The sequence below is a fragment of the Camelina sativa genome, chromosome 5 (assembly GCF_030686135.1).
Source record: "Camelina sativa cultivar CO46 ecotype springtype chromosome 5, ASM3068613v1".
In the NCBI taxonomy this organism is placed as follows: domain Eukaryota; kingdom Viridiplantae; phylum Streptophyta; class Magnoliopsida; order Brassicales; family Brassicaceae; genus Camelina; species Camelina sativa.
Genome location: NC_141884.1, coordinates 18,771,296 through 18,784,616, shown reverse-complemented (window position 1 = coordinate 18,784,616; position 13,321 = coordinate 18,771,296). Strand labels below are relative to the sequence as shown.

At 35.9% G+C, this 13,321-nt stretch overlaps 1 protein-coding gene across 1 annotated transcript; it reads left to right on the top strand.

Moving 5' to 3' along the window:
• The first annotated feature begins 7,563 nt into the window (after positions 1-7,563).
• On the top strand, positions 7,564-8,584 carry LOC147943976 (uncharacterized). The gene is made up of 2 exons (XM_087512423.1): positions 7,564-7,896; positions 8,027-8,584. The coding sequence occupies exons 1-2, from the start codon at positions 7,564-7,566 to the stop codon at positions 8,582-8,584; spliced, it is 891 nt and encodes a 296-aa protein (XP_087368549.1).
• Positions 8,585-13,321: the final 4,737 nt, after the last annotated feature.

Genomic DNA, 13,321 nt, shown 5'->3' with positions numbered 1-13,321 from the left:
TTTTAATTTATTTTCAGAATTAATATTATTATTGAAAAAATAATAATTTTGTATATTATTTATTAATTTGGTAGGAAACTCATAGGAATCTCACAAGAATATTTTGGTAGAAAAATGGAAAGAAACATATATGCTAGGAAAATTGTAAGATAAATTTGGTAGGAAAATAGTAAGAATGTTTTTACCTACCAACATTTTGGAAGGAAAATAGTGAAAAGTTTTTCTCCATTTTCCTACGAAATTCCTTCGAAAATGATTTCGAAGGAAATTAGTAGGTATTTCCCTTCGAAACTCCTTCAAAAATTGATTTCCTTCGAGCTATTACTTCCATTATTTTCGTAGGAAATTGATAAGAAATAGGTGTTTCCTTTCTTTTTCCTTCGAAATCTGTTGTAGGAAAATTCATTGTTTTCTTGTAGTGCATGAAAGTGAACTTAGTGTGATTTTCGTCCAACATTAAACCTTATGAATCCAAATTTATTGCTAGTCGCTTCCTCTTGGCTGACATGGTTCACATGTACTTCCGAAGACGCAAGAAATTGACAAGTGGGAACCTTGTAAGTGGGAAACTCCATTTGATTTTTTTTCCTAAACCAATGTTCTTGAAGATTTGATGAACATCCGCATGATTTTCTAGTTGCGTGAGAAGGATGTGGTATGTGTATTTGGTTAACATGAACTAATTAACCGCGGTCAACATCTTGTAAAAATCGGTGTAAGTGTATTTCTTGGAAGGGACCTTCTCCTTTGATTTTTAGCAACTATGGGGATTTCATTCTTACGTTCACTACCACTCAACTTTTGAAGCGGTTCTTTTCCTTGTACTTTCTTACCGGTGATAGCCGAGCTTGAAGGATTGTTTTTTGCTTATGTCTTCCTCACCAACCACCAGAAAAGATGATGCTGCCCCCAGCATTCTGCTACAAGAGGAGCCACCAGATCACCATTTCATTCTCCTTGATCGGCGGAAACCAAACAAGCAATCCAAGAGGACAAAACACCTACTCTAAAACGAGAAACAAAGTACAATTTGATTGAAAATCAAGGTAAGTTTCTTGATCCTAAAGATTTCAAAAGACTAACTTGTTATAGGTGCAGAAAGAAAGGACACACAGCAAAGTTATGCCCCACAATGAGAAATGAAGCAAAAACTGAACCAGTCACACCAATTTTGAACCGTGAGCCACAAGTCAATGACAAACCTATCATGGGAAATGTTATTGTGAGTCTTAGTGATACTAAGCTCCTCTTAAATTGGATTAAAACTTTGAATATGTGAAGCAATTACCTAAGTACAATGCTAGACGAGAGTCATTAGAACTTAAAGTTAAGCAAGAAATTGTTACACTTCATGAAAATTAAATAGTCTAAACTGATTTACCTTCTTATAATGATTAAATGACTGCCAGAACACGCTTGTTTCTTGTCAAAAGTGTTGAAGTTATTACAGGTACAAAAAAAGATCACAAAGGTGCTTCATCGAGAAGAAATGAGTTCACGGACCAAAAGCAACACCGTGAGGAGTACACGCTTTTATCTATCAGACCAGCTGCCAATAGAGATGAGAGTGTCAATGATTTTCTCCAGATCAAAGAGAAGCCACCCGACGATGAATCACTGGACCAAATCCGAGGTAAAATTCTACACCCTCTTACATTTCAATGTACTAACTTGAGTTATCTATGTGTAGAGAATCAAGTTTTGAGGACAAAACTTCTTGAAGAGGGAGGGTATGATGCGGTCATAAAACCAACAGCCGAACCATAGCTCATTCAAACCGGATGCATTATACCAATCAGACCCGACTATGACATATGTTCATTTTTTTAACCATATCAGCTCAAAAACGAAGACGCAAGGCATGAAACCACTCGGAAAATATTCTCTTCTCAGCTGAAAAACGCCTCAAAGGATAACCAGCCCAAAAGGAGTTCACATGAAGGAGTTCTTCTTTGATCTAAAAAGCTTCTCAATCTCTCTCCCTCTCGTGGGTGCTTCTCTCTCTCTCATTTCTTGTTCTCTTTACAAAGTATTACAAAACACATATAAGTGTATTTATATTTATAATTCACAACACGTTATCAGCACAAACGACTCTCGATCCGTTCACTACAAGAAAACCTGCGTTTTGTGACGCCGGAAATTGTCACAAATGGGTCGCAAAACACCTGTTTACGACGTTTGAGCGACGACCTCTAGTAGTCACAAATTTCTCGTCGCAAAATGACAAGCGTCGCAAAAGTGTCGCAAATTTGCAATGGTTTTGTGACTACTAAATTTGGTCGTTTATAAGCGACTCCTTTAAGACTGTAACGTTTAGTCGTAAATTAAAGACCAAAACGTGACTGAATTTGGAAACGCGTATATACGACTACGTTAGGACGAGTTGTGCGTCGGGGAATCATGACAAAAATGTGGTCGCAAATAAGTGACAAAGATCGTCTCAATTTAGTCGCAAGATAGTGGTAAATTTGATGACGTATTTGTGACGCTTTTGTGTAATTGTTTTGGTCTGAAATTAGTTACAATTTTGAGACTTATTTGTAACCAGGTAGTCACTACTATTATTGTTTTACCAATTTAGAAAGCTGAAATCAAACGCTACAAATCCTGACAATTCAAATTTGAAACCTAAAACACCATATTGACCAAAAAACACAATCCATAACCAAAACATTAACAACATTCATGTCCCAGGAGAGATAATTCAAGTTCCAACAAAAGAGATAATTCCAAAAGAGAACACAAACATCAACAACAAGTTCAGAAGAGTAGAAGAAGATTAATTCTGAGAGGTAGAGGGAATGACTGAACTGTTTTCGTTGACGGTGTGTTCATTGGCAGGTATGGAGGCTGGTGTAGTGCCTTCTCCGGTGGCTGGTGCAGTGCCTGCGGCAGTTGCATGTGTAGTTGCTGGTGGTGGTTGGTGAGCATTCATATAGTCAGCTAATTCTGGATCATTTTTCTTCATGAATGAGAGAAGGTGCTCCAAGGTTGAGAGTCGAGAAAGGGCTTGTTGGTGTTCTTCATTTTGTTTCACGAGCTTACGACGAACATCTTCAAGTTTCTGATGCAACTCCAACATAGATGAGGAAGAAGAGCTTTCACAACTCTCTTTTCTTTTCCCTTTGGCCATGGTTTCAGCAAGTCGTCCAAGCCCGAAAGGATTTCCCTTGTCATCTGTTTGAGTACACTGAAAACATGAACAGAAAATGATTAAAAAGCCAAAAAAAATCTGAAAGTAGCATCAAGCTCTAGGTGTAAAATAAAGACAACCAGTCACAGGTCATAGGCAGATACAATGTTAAGAAGAGTTAGACATAAATTACCTTTAGAAAGATCTCATTCTGTTGATCAATAGAGAGATTCCAATGAGTTGAGGTTTCAGATGAGTTCTCAGAATTTGCTGGCCCATCCCCATCCATTTGAATCAATTTGCTTGACAAGATCAGTAATAGCTCCATCCCAATTATACTTTTTCTACAAACAAAAAATTGAAAATTGTTAATACACTAGTAATCTGATTGGACAGCAAACAATGGTAAGAGATACAATACTCAGAGAAATCTAAATCAAATGAAATGTAAATCTAAATCAAAAACCGAAAAACTTACAAAATCCAAGCTAGAATCAGAAGCACAAATCGACATTAGAGAGAATCAAAAGCTAACTCTAACCAGTCAAAGAATCAAAAGCTAACTCTATCCAAATGCAAACTTAAACACAAATATCAGAAACTCAAACACAAATTCAAAAGCTGAAACAGAAATTACTCAAACGAGAAGCCAAGATTCCTTACCATATGGTCCAACGCCTTCAATATGGTCCTTACTCAAGACTGGTAGCACTTGAACCGCTGACTTGAACCGCCGACCTGCCTGAAGTTTGGGGCGACTTGCCTGAAATCTGGGCCGATTTGCCTGAAATTCTTGGTGACTTGTTAGTTTGGGGAGCAACAGAATTTCCTCCTCGTCCTTTGGTCGATTTACCAGCCATTAGGAGCAATCAAAGAGAATACAGAGAGATTGGGTTTAGAGGATGAGAGAAATCGATTGAAATAGAGAGATTTGGTTAGAGATTGAAGAGAGAGTTTCGGGTTGAGAGCAAGAGAGCAAAACCCTAGATCTAAAAAGTTATGTCGATATTTACTAAGTGTCGAATGGGTTTTGTTTTAACTTTAAAAAATCTTACGTAGTCATAAAAGGGTCACAAAAATGTTAATTATAATCAAATATTAGGAGGGAGGTTTTGCCGCTAAAAGAAAACCTGAAATTTTAATCTGAAAATTATCCGTCCCAATTATGTCGCAATACAGTCGCAAAGAAGTTTGAAATGGTCGCTAATAAGTCGCAAAGTGTAGCAAAGAGAGACTAATTTGTGACTAACATCTAAGAGTCACAAAATGTTTGTAACGAATTTCTTAACTTATGATCGAAATAACACCTATCTATTGTGATGTAAGGATGATATTACAATAATTAAAAGTCTAGCAAGTTAAATTAGTAAAAACACATGCAATGCTTGTAAGTTATGAAATTGCAAACTCATTACTTAACATTACATATCATGTTACATATTATGGTTTGATTAATTATAAAATAGATACAAAACCATAAGTTGACTATAGCATTGCTTATTTTTCCAAGTCTAATGTTGTTGGAGTCATTATAAGACTTATAATTATGACAATTGTAAAAATATGAATTGATAAATGTCCAAGTAAAATACGAGCGTCGCAAAGGCGTTACAAAGTCGTCCCGAACTCAGATGTTAGTCGCAAAGTGGTCCCGAACTCAGGCGGTGGTCGCAAAGTCGTCGTATTTTTGTAGCTGATTTACGACCACTTTGTAACTGCTTCAAGAAACAGACGCAAAACCGCTACCTTTTTGTGACCAATCTAAAGAGTCACAAAACTTTCTAATGAATTTTAAAGCTTTTGATCGATCTACAGTCCATATAAACTGTTAGAATCAATGAAATTACAACAATAGAGCAAGATTAATCCTTTACATGACAATAATCATGAAATGCATTTAAGTTATGATCATTACAAAGCATTACTAAACATTACCTAATATATTAAGCAATGTTTAAGATTTTTAAGAAATTCTTACAAATGTTTAGAATTCTATAATATTTGTATGCCATTGATTATATTTTCCATGTCTAAGGTTGTTGTAATCATTAGAAGATATCTAATATTGACAATGATATAAATTTGAATAGAGAAATGTCCAAGAAAAGTATGAGCGTCGCAAAGTCGTTACAAAGTCGTCCGAAACTCAGGTGTTAGTCGCAAAGTGGTCCCGAACTCTGGCGGTGGTCGCAATGTCGTCGTCTTTTGGTAGCTGATTTACGACTACTTTGTAACTCCTTCAAGAAACAGACGCAAAAATGCTACCTTATTGTGACCAATCTAAAGAGTCACAAAACTTTCTAATGAATTTTAAAGCTTTTGATCGATCTACAGTCAATCTAAACTGTTAGAATCAATGAAATTACAACAATAGAGCAAGATTAATCCTTTACATGACAATAATCATGAAATGCATTTAAGTTATGATCATTACAAAGCATTACTAAACGTTACCTAATATATTAAGCAATGTTTAAGATTTTTAAGAAATTCTTACAAATGTTTAGAATTCTATAATATTTGTATGCTACTGATTATATTTTCCAAGTCTAATATTGTTGGAGTCATTATAAGACTTATAATATTGACAATTGTAAAAATATGAATAGATAAATGTCCAAGTAAAATACGAGCGTCGCAAAGGCGTTACAAAGTCGTCCCGAACTCAGGTGTTAGTTGCAAAGTGGTCCCGAACTCAGGCGGTGGTCACAAAGTCGTCGTCATTTTGTAGCTGATTTACGACCGCTTTGTAACTGCGTCAAGAAACAGACGCAAAAACGCTACTTTATTGTGACCAATCTAAAGAGTCACGAAACTTTCTAATGAATTTTAAAGCTTTTGATCGATCTACAGTCCATCTAAACTGTTAGAATCAATGAAATTACAACAATAGAGCAAGATCAATCCTTTACATGACTATAATCATGAAATGCATTTAAGTTATGATCATTACAAAGCATTAGTAAACATTACCTAATATATTAAGCAATGTTTAAGATTTTTAAGAAATTCTTACAAAATTTTAGAATTCTATAATATATGTATGCCATTGATAATATTTTCCATGTCTAAGGTTGTTTTAATCATTAGAAGACATCTAATATTGACAATGGTATAAATTTGAATAGAGAAATGTCCAAGAAAAATATGAGCGTCGCAAAGTCGTTACAAAGTCGTCCCGAACTCAGGTGTTAGTCGCAAATAAGTCGCAAATAGGTGACGCGTTAACGAATAATTTGCAACGCCTGTTGTGTTGTCACAATTAAAACATATATACGAAAAGGTTCTTACCCTGGTTTGAAACTTTGTCTGTTTTCACCAAACTCGCTAAAACTTCATTTTTTGGTTACAAATCGATATATTAACCGTAGATTTGTTCCATTTTAATGAAAACACATAAGAAAATGCCCAACAAAACAGAAAAAACCAAAATTTCATATTGAAACTCGCAGCAAGCACAGGCGGCGCTTAGGGTTTGTAGAGAAGAAGATGAATCGTGTGTAAATTACGCTTTTGCCCATCTGTCAGTTTTTTGCGTCTCAAAGTGGTCGTAAACTATGACAGGTGAATATTTGTGACGATTTTGTGACTACATTTTGGGCGTCTCAAACATTAGGTGAGTTAGATACTAATGTTTCCAACGTTTTCTAAATTTATTTTGCGATTGATTTGTGACGGAACAACAAAACTTTAAGAGAGTTACAAATAAGTCTTATTTTGTGATGATTTAGCGACGGCTTTTTGCAACCCCGTTCTTTCCGCCCCAAATTAGTTGCAAACTACGACCTTTTTTGGACCAGTCTTAAAAGCATAGCAAAAGGGTCTACAATTTGCGACTATTCGGCGACTTCCCAGCATCGTTGTTAATTTGCGACTAATTTGTCTTGGTATTGGTGTTGGTCGTTAATTGGTCACAAGTACGTTACAAAGTAGTCGCTAAATTTGCGACTACAATTTTGGTCACAACCAATGGTCACATATTGCAGGTTTTCTTGTAGTGGTTACAAGTTTGAGCATAAGCGATTTGCGATCCATCATAAGTTTGAGGTAACATTTAAGTTATGTTAAAGTTGTTTAAATTAAATTTAATTTAATTAGTTTATATGCATATTACTATATGTATTATTTATAGAGTAAAATACTATACATATCTCTTGATTTAATGGTAGGCTCTGCATCCTTGATCATTTAAATCTACATTCTTGATCTAATGGTAGGCTCTGTCTCCTTGATCATATGTTCAGATCTATATATTTTAAATCATATGGTAGGCTATGCCTCCTAAAATGATTGTTTTAATTTATGAATATATTATATAGCTTATAATTTTGTTTTATAGTTTATATTTATTGCTAAAACAAGATTTTACAAAATTATTTCATAAAATTTTATATTTAACAAATTGTTTTATTATTTATATAGTAATCATGTCAAACTTGGCAAAGCTTGAATTCCTCGCCCTTGATGTCTCTGGGAAAAATTATATGTCATGGACGTTAGATGCAAAATTCTATCTGAAAGGGAATGGGCTTCTTAAAACCCTCGATCAGTCAGAAACGGGGTTAGAAGAGGAAAAAGCAAGAACCATGATGTTCTTGCGTCATCATCTCCAAGATGGTTTAAAAAATGAATACATCACGAAAGAAAATCCTGCAGATCTCTGGAACTTGCTCAAGGAAAGATTTGATCACCAAAAGTATGTGATCTTACCTAAAGCCAAACATGAATGGCTAAACCTGCGTTTTCAGGATTACAAAAGTGTAAGTGGAGTACAATTCCGCTTTGTTCGGAATCACTTCGAGGATGGCTCTCTGCAGAGAAGAAGTTTACGATTATGATATGATCGAAAAAACTTTTCAAACTTTTCATCCTTCAAATGTACTCCTGCAGCAAAAATATCGAGAAAGAGGATATACTCGATATTCTGAATTAATGCAAGTTCTGCATTTTGCTGAACAAAATAATGAGCTCGTGATGATATATCATCAAACCCGTCCAACTGGATCAGCTCCACTTTCAGAAGTGAATGTTGCTACATCCAGCTTTAATAATTGGCAAGGGCGAGGACGCGGACGCGGTCACGGTCGCGGTCGAGGCCGTGGAGGTGGTCTTGGAAGAGGAAAAGGAAGGGGTCTCTCTCCTAATGATTTCAAGGCAAGAAAAACCAACAAAAATCTTCAAATCAATAATGTTGGTCGCATTATAAAGAAACAAGGTGAAAGTACTTGTTACAGATGCGGCATAAAAGGACATTGGTACCAGACCTGTCGTATTCCAAAACATTTGGCCGATCTGTACCAAGCATCCCAAAAGGCAAAAGAAAGGGATGTTGAGACCAACCTCATCTATGATAAAGCTGGACCTTCTTTCCATGGTCTAAACGATAAACCCCATCTTGATATAGCAGATTTTCTCGTTGATAATGAAAATAGAAAATCATGCGAATAAGGCCGATATGCCATGATATTCTTTGTCATAGTTTGATATGTACTTTATGTTTATAAAATGTCTTTTTGGATAATAGTTTTATTGTAATATATAATAAATTTTTTTGTAAGACTTTTTGTTATTTCATTAATGTTTATTTTATAAATATTTTATCTCAGAAAATATCAAATTTTGAGATTGAGGATGGAGATATGTGTCTAGCAGACAGTGCTACAACGCACTCAATACTTAAAAAGAAAATATATTTCTCCTCTCTCGAAATAAAAGACTCCGCTAGAAGCGTGAGCACTATATGTGGTAATGCAAAGATTATTATAGGCTCTGGAAAAACCAATTTTATGCCAAGGGGAACATCCGTCTGCGGACTGGACTGTTTTTTATTTACCATCCAGCAAATGTACTCCGCAGTGGTGCGGTCCAAATAAAGCAGAGACAAAACCGCAGCGGACCAACTGCGGACCGCTTTTGCATACAAATAGAGTTGGTCCGCAGCGGTCTGTTGTCCGCCTTAAAAATAGAGCGGTCTAGACAGCAGACGGGTCAAGGCGCGGTTACCATTCAAACCCTCTGTTTTTTTGGACCGCACCACTGCGGACTACGTCAAATCCGCCCCAACCGCTGCAACCATTCACACTTTGGGTGTGAATGGTTGCAGCGGTTGGGGCGGACAAATCTGTCTGCGGACTGGATCGCTTTTCATTTACCATTCAGCAAATGTAGTCCGTAGTGGTGCGGTCCAAATAAGTTGAGACAAGACCGCTGCGGACCAACTGCGGACGGCTTTTGCATACAAATAGAGTTAGTCTGCAGCAGTCTGTAATCCGCCCAAAAATAGAGCGGTCCAGACCGCAGACGGATTTGGCCGCTCTGACCGCATTTACCATTCAAACCCTTTAGGTCTGAATGGTGACTGCGGTCGGGGCGGCCAAATCCGTCTGCGGTTTAGCCTGCCCCAAAAGTAGGACGAACAGCAGATCGCTGCAGATCAATTTTATTCGTACACAAAAATAGTTCGCAATTGGTCCACAATGGTTTTCTTTCTGTATCTTTTAGACCACACCACTGCGGACTAAATTTGTAAATAGTAAATAAAAAGCGGTCTAATCCACTGATGGATTTGTCCGTCCTGACCGCTTTCACCATTCAAATCCTTTAAATTATGCAGTTTTTTTTATCATTGGTTGAATTGTATGTTTAATTAATTATTAAATGATGTTTAGGTTTAAAAAATAAAATCTAATCTTTATACTTTTATCTAAAACATCTTATAAGGGATTTGGGATAGATTGTAGTACTTGTTTTATAGGTCCAAAAATGTACGGATACTTTTTATTTCTCAGGTAAATAAAAAAAAATTTGTCACACCACAGGTTTTTGAGTTAAATTTTCTTCACATTTTATAAGAGAAATTAAAAAGTTTATTTGACAAGAAAGATAGGAACTTTAATTATTAAAATATTTTGATAATTGCCACAAACCCAAGTGCTTGGTTTGGTTTAGGCTACCGAAATAATCGGATCAATTCTATAATGTGTGATCACTTTAATTTGACAATAGTATTAATCAAACCCCCAAAACAATTTCTTTTTTGGGCCTAAAAAATTATCTATTATATGTTGTGAATTATAACTACAAATACACTTATATGTATTTTGTAATACTTTATAAAGAAAACAAGAAATGAGAGAGAGAAGCAGCAACGAAAGGGAGAGAGATTGGAAAGCCTTTTAGATCAAAGAAGAACTTATATGTTTTACTCTTATTACACAACTCCTTATTTATAGTGTGCATTACAAAAGACATAAGACATGAGTCACACACTTATACACTTGGTAATGACAAGTGTTGAGTTAGTGTAATACTAAATGAACAAGTGTTATGGCATGTGTCTTGTGATGGATTAATCACAATTCTATTTTATAATACTCTCCCTTGATTATCCATCACTATTGACGAGTTACGTACTACCTCATTAAAAACCTTGTCACAGAAAAACCCATTGGGATAAAAACCATGACAAGGAAAAAAGAGTATAGTAACGTAATCTCCCCCTCAAAAAGATATGTATAATCCTTCTTCATAAATCTCGTAGATGATGCATTCCAATACTGTGAATATGTTTTCTGAATGTGGTAGTCGGAAGTGCCTTTGTGAATAGATCTGCTGCATTGTCACTTGAGCGGATATGTTAAATATCAACTTCCTTCTTTTGCTCGAGTTCTTGAGTGTAGGAGAAAAATCTTGGAGGTATATGCTTTATTCTATCGCTCTTGATGTAACCTTCTTTGATTTGAGCGACACAAGCAGCATTGTCTTCAAATAATGTTGTTGGCTCTTTACTGGTGACTATTCCACTTGATTCTTGTATGTGGTTAGTCATTGATCTGAGCCATACATATTCCCTCGATGCTTCATGAAGAGAAATTATTTCTGCATGATTTGAGGAAGTGGCGACCAAAGTCTGTTTCTGTGAGCGCCATGAGATTGCAGTTCCTCCAATTGTGAAAACATATCTAGTTTGGGATCGGGACTTATGTTGATCTGATAAATATCCTGCATCTGCAAAACCAACTAGACTAACCGAAGAGTTTCTAGGATAGAATAATCCCAAGTCAATCGTACCTTGAAGATAACAGAGAATATGTTTTATCCCATTCCAATGCCTGCGAGTAGGGGATGAGTTGTATCTTGCAAGTAGATTCGTAGCGAATGCAATATCTGGTCTAGTGCAATTTGCAAGATACATGAGTCCACCGATAGCACTCATATAAGGTACTTCGGGACCAAGTATTTTCTCGTTGTTTTCACAAGGTCTGAATGGATCACTATCGACATTTAGAGATCTATTGACCATTGGAGTACTCAAAGGAGTTGCTTTGTCCATATTAAAGCGCTTTAAAATCTTTTTTGTATAATTTGATTGATGCACAAATATTTCATCTTGGAAATGCTCTATTTGAAGCCCGAGACAGAATTTAGTCTTTCCAAGATCTTTCATTTCAAACTCTTCCTTCATATGAGTTCTTGCATAATCAATCTCCTTTTGAGTTCCAATTATGTTCAGATCATTAACATATACAGCAATGATCACAAATCCTGATGGAGATTTCTTTATAACAACGCATGGGCATATTTCATTATTAACATACCCTTTCTTCAATAGGTATTCGCTTAAGCGATTATACCACATGCGCCCAGATTGTTTTAACCCGTAAAGTGATCGCTGTAATTTGATTGCACAAATTTCATTAGACTTAGAATCTAATGCCTCATGAATCTTAAATCCTTCTAGAATTTTCATGTATATATCATTATCCAATGATCCATATAAATATGTTGTCACTACATCCATAAGGTACATTTCTAATTTCTTAGAAGTTGTTAGACTCATTAAGTACTTGAATGTAATTGCATCCATGAGTGGGGAATATGTTTCTTCATAATCAACTCCAAGTCTTTGAGAAAAACCTTGTGCAACAAGTCGGGCTTTATATCGTGTGATTTCATCTTTCTCATTTCTTTTTCGCACAAATACCCAATTGCAACCAACAGGTTTTACATCTTTAGATGCAGTGACAAGAGGTCCAAAGACATTTCTTTTATTGAGAAAGAGAAACTCAAGTTGCATACCCTTTTTCCATTTCCCCCAAGCAGTCCTATATTGGCATTCTGATACGGACCTTGGATCTGGATCATCTTTTTCATGAACGATCTCTTTAGATACAGAAAAAGAGAATATTCCATTATCATCATCGATTTCATCTCTATACCATAACATTCCATTTTGAGCATAGTTAATAGAAACCTCATATTTTTCTGTATCATTCTGAGGACTTTTCTCTTTATTTGGTTCTTCTTGAACCTTTTCATCTCCCATTTTCTTTTTCTTTCGGGGATTTTTACCTTTAGAGCCCATTGGCCTCCCCCGTTTCAATTGAACCTTGGTTCATTAGCTTTGCTTCCATCAAGTTCGTCTTTAGGAATTTCAACACTTGATGGTGCATTTGCAGCGGAGATATATGACTTTGTCACCCTTTTTGTATCTATGAACGTATCTGGTAATTGATTTACCAAACTTTGTAAATGTACAATTTTCTGAACTTCCAGTTCACGTTGATTTGTAGGGGGATCAAGATATATCAAAGATGGTGTATACCATGTAATATCTTTTGGTACTTGTGTAATTCCTCCCCCTAATGCTGGAAATTCATCTTCATTAAAATGGCAATCGGCAAAACGTGCCGTAAACATATCACCAATTTGCGGTTCAAGATATCGAATTATACTCGGTGATGCATAACCGACATATATGCTCAATCTCCTTTGTGGCCCCATTTTTGTTCTTTGCGGTGGGGCTATAGGAACATAAACCGCACAGCCAAATATACGGAGATAGGATATGTTTGGCTCTTGCCAGATGCTAATTGTAAAGGAGAATATTTATAATATGTGCTTGGTCGTATTTGGACCATTACCGCAACATGCAATATAGCATGACCCCATATAGAAATTGGGAGCTTTGTTCTCAATATCAACGGTCTAGCAATGAGTTGTAGCCGTTTAATCAAAGATTCAGCCATGCCATTTTGTGTTTGAGCATGAGGAACCGGATGCTCAACATCAATTCCTATTGACATACAATAGTCATTGAAAGCTTCTGAAGTGAATTCACCAGCGTTATCAAGTCTGATTTTCTTTATGGCATAATCAGGGAATTGAACTTTCAACCTGATTATT

Excerpts from the sequence above, each read along its gene's own strand:
- LOC147943976 (XM_087512423.1), top strand. The coding sequence starts at position 7,564 with ATGTCAAACTTGGCAAAGCTTGAATTCCTCGCCCTTGATGTCTCTGGG. Across the intron at positions 7,897-8,026 it reads GTTTTCAGGATTACAAAAGT|CAAAAATATCGAGAAAGAGG; the intron begins GTAAGTGGAGTA and ends GTACTCCTGCAG.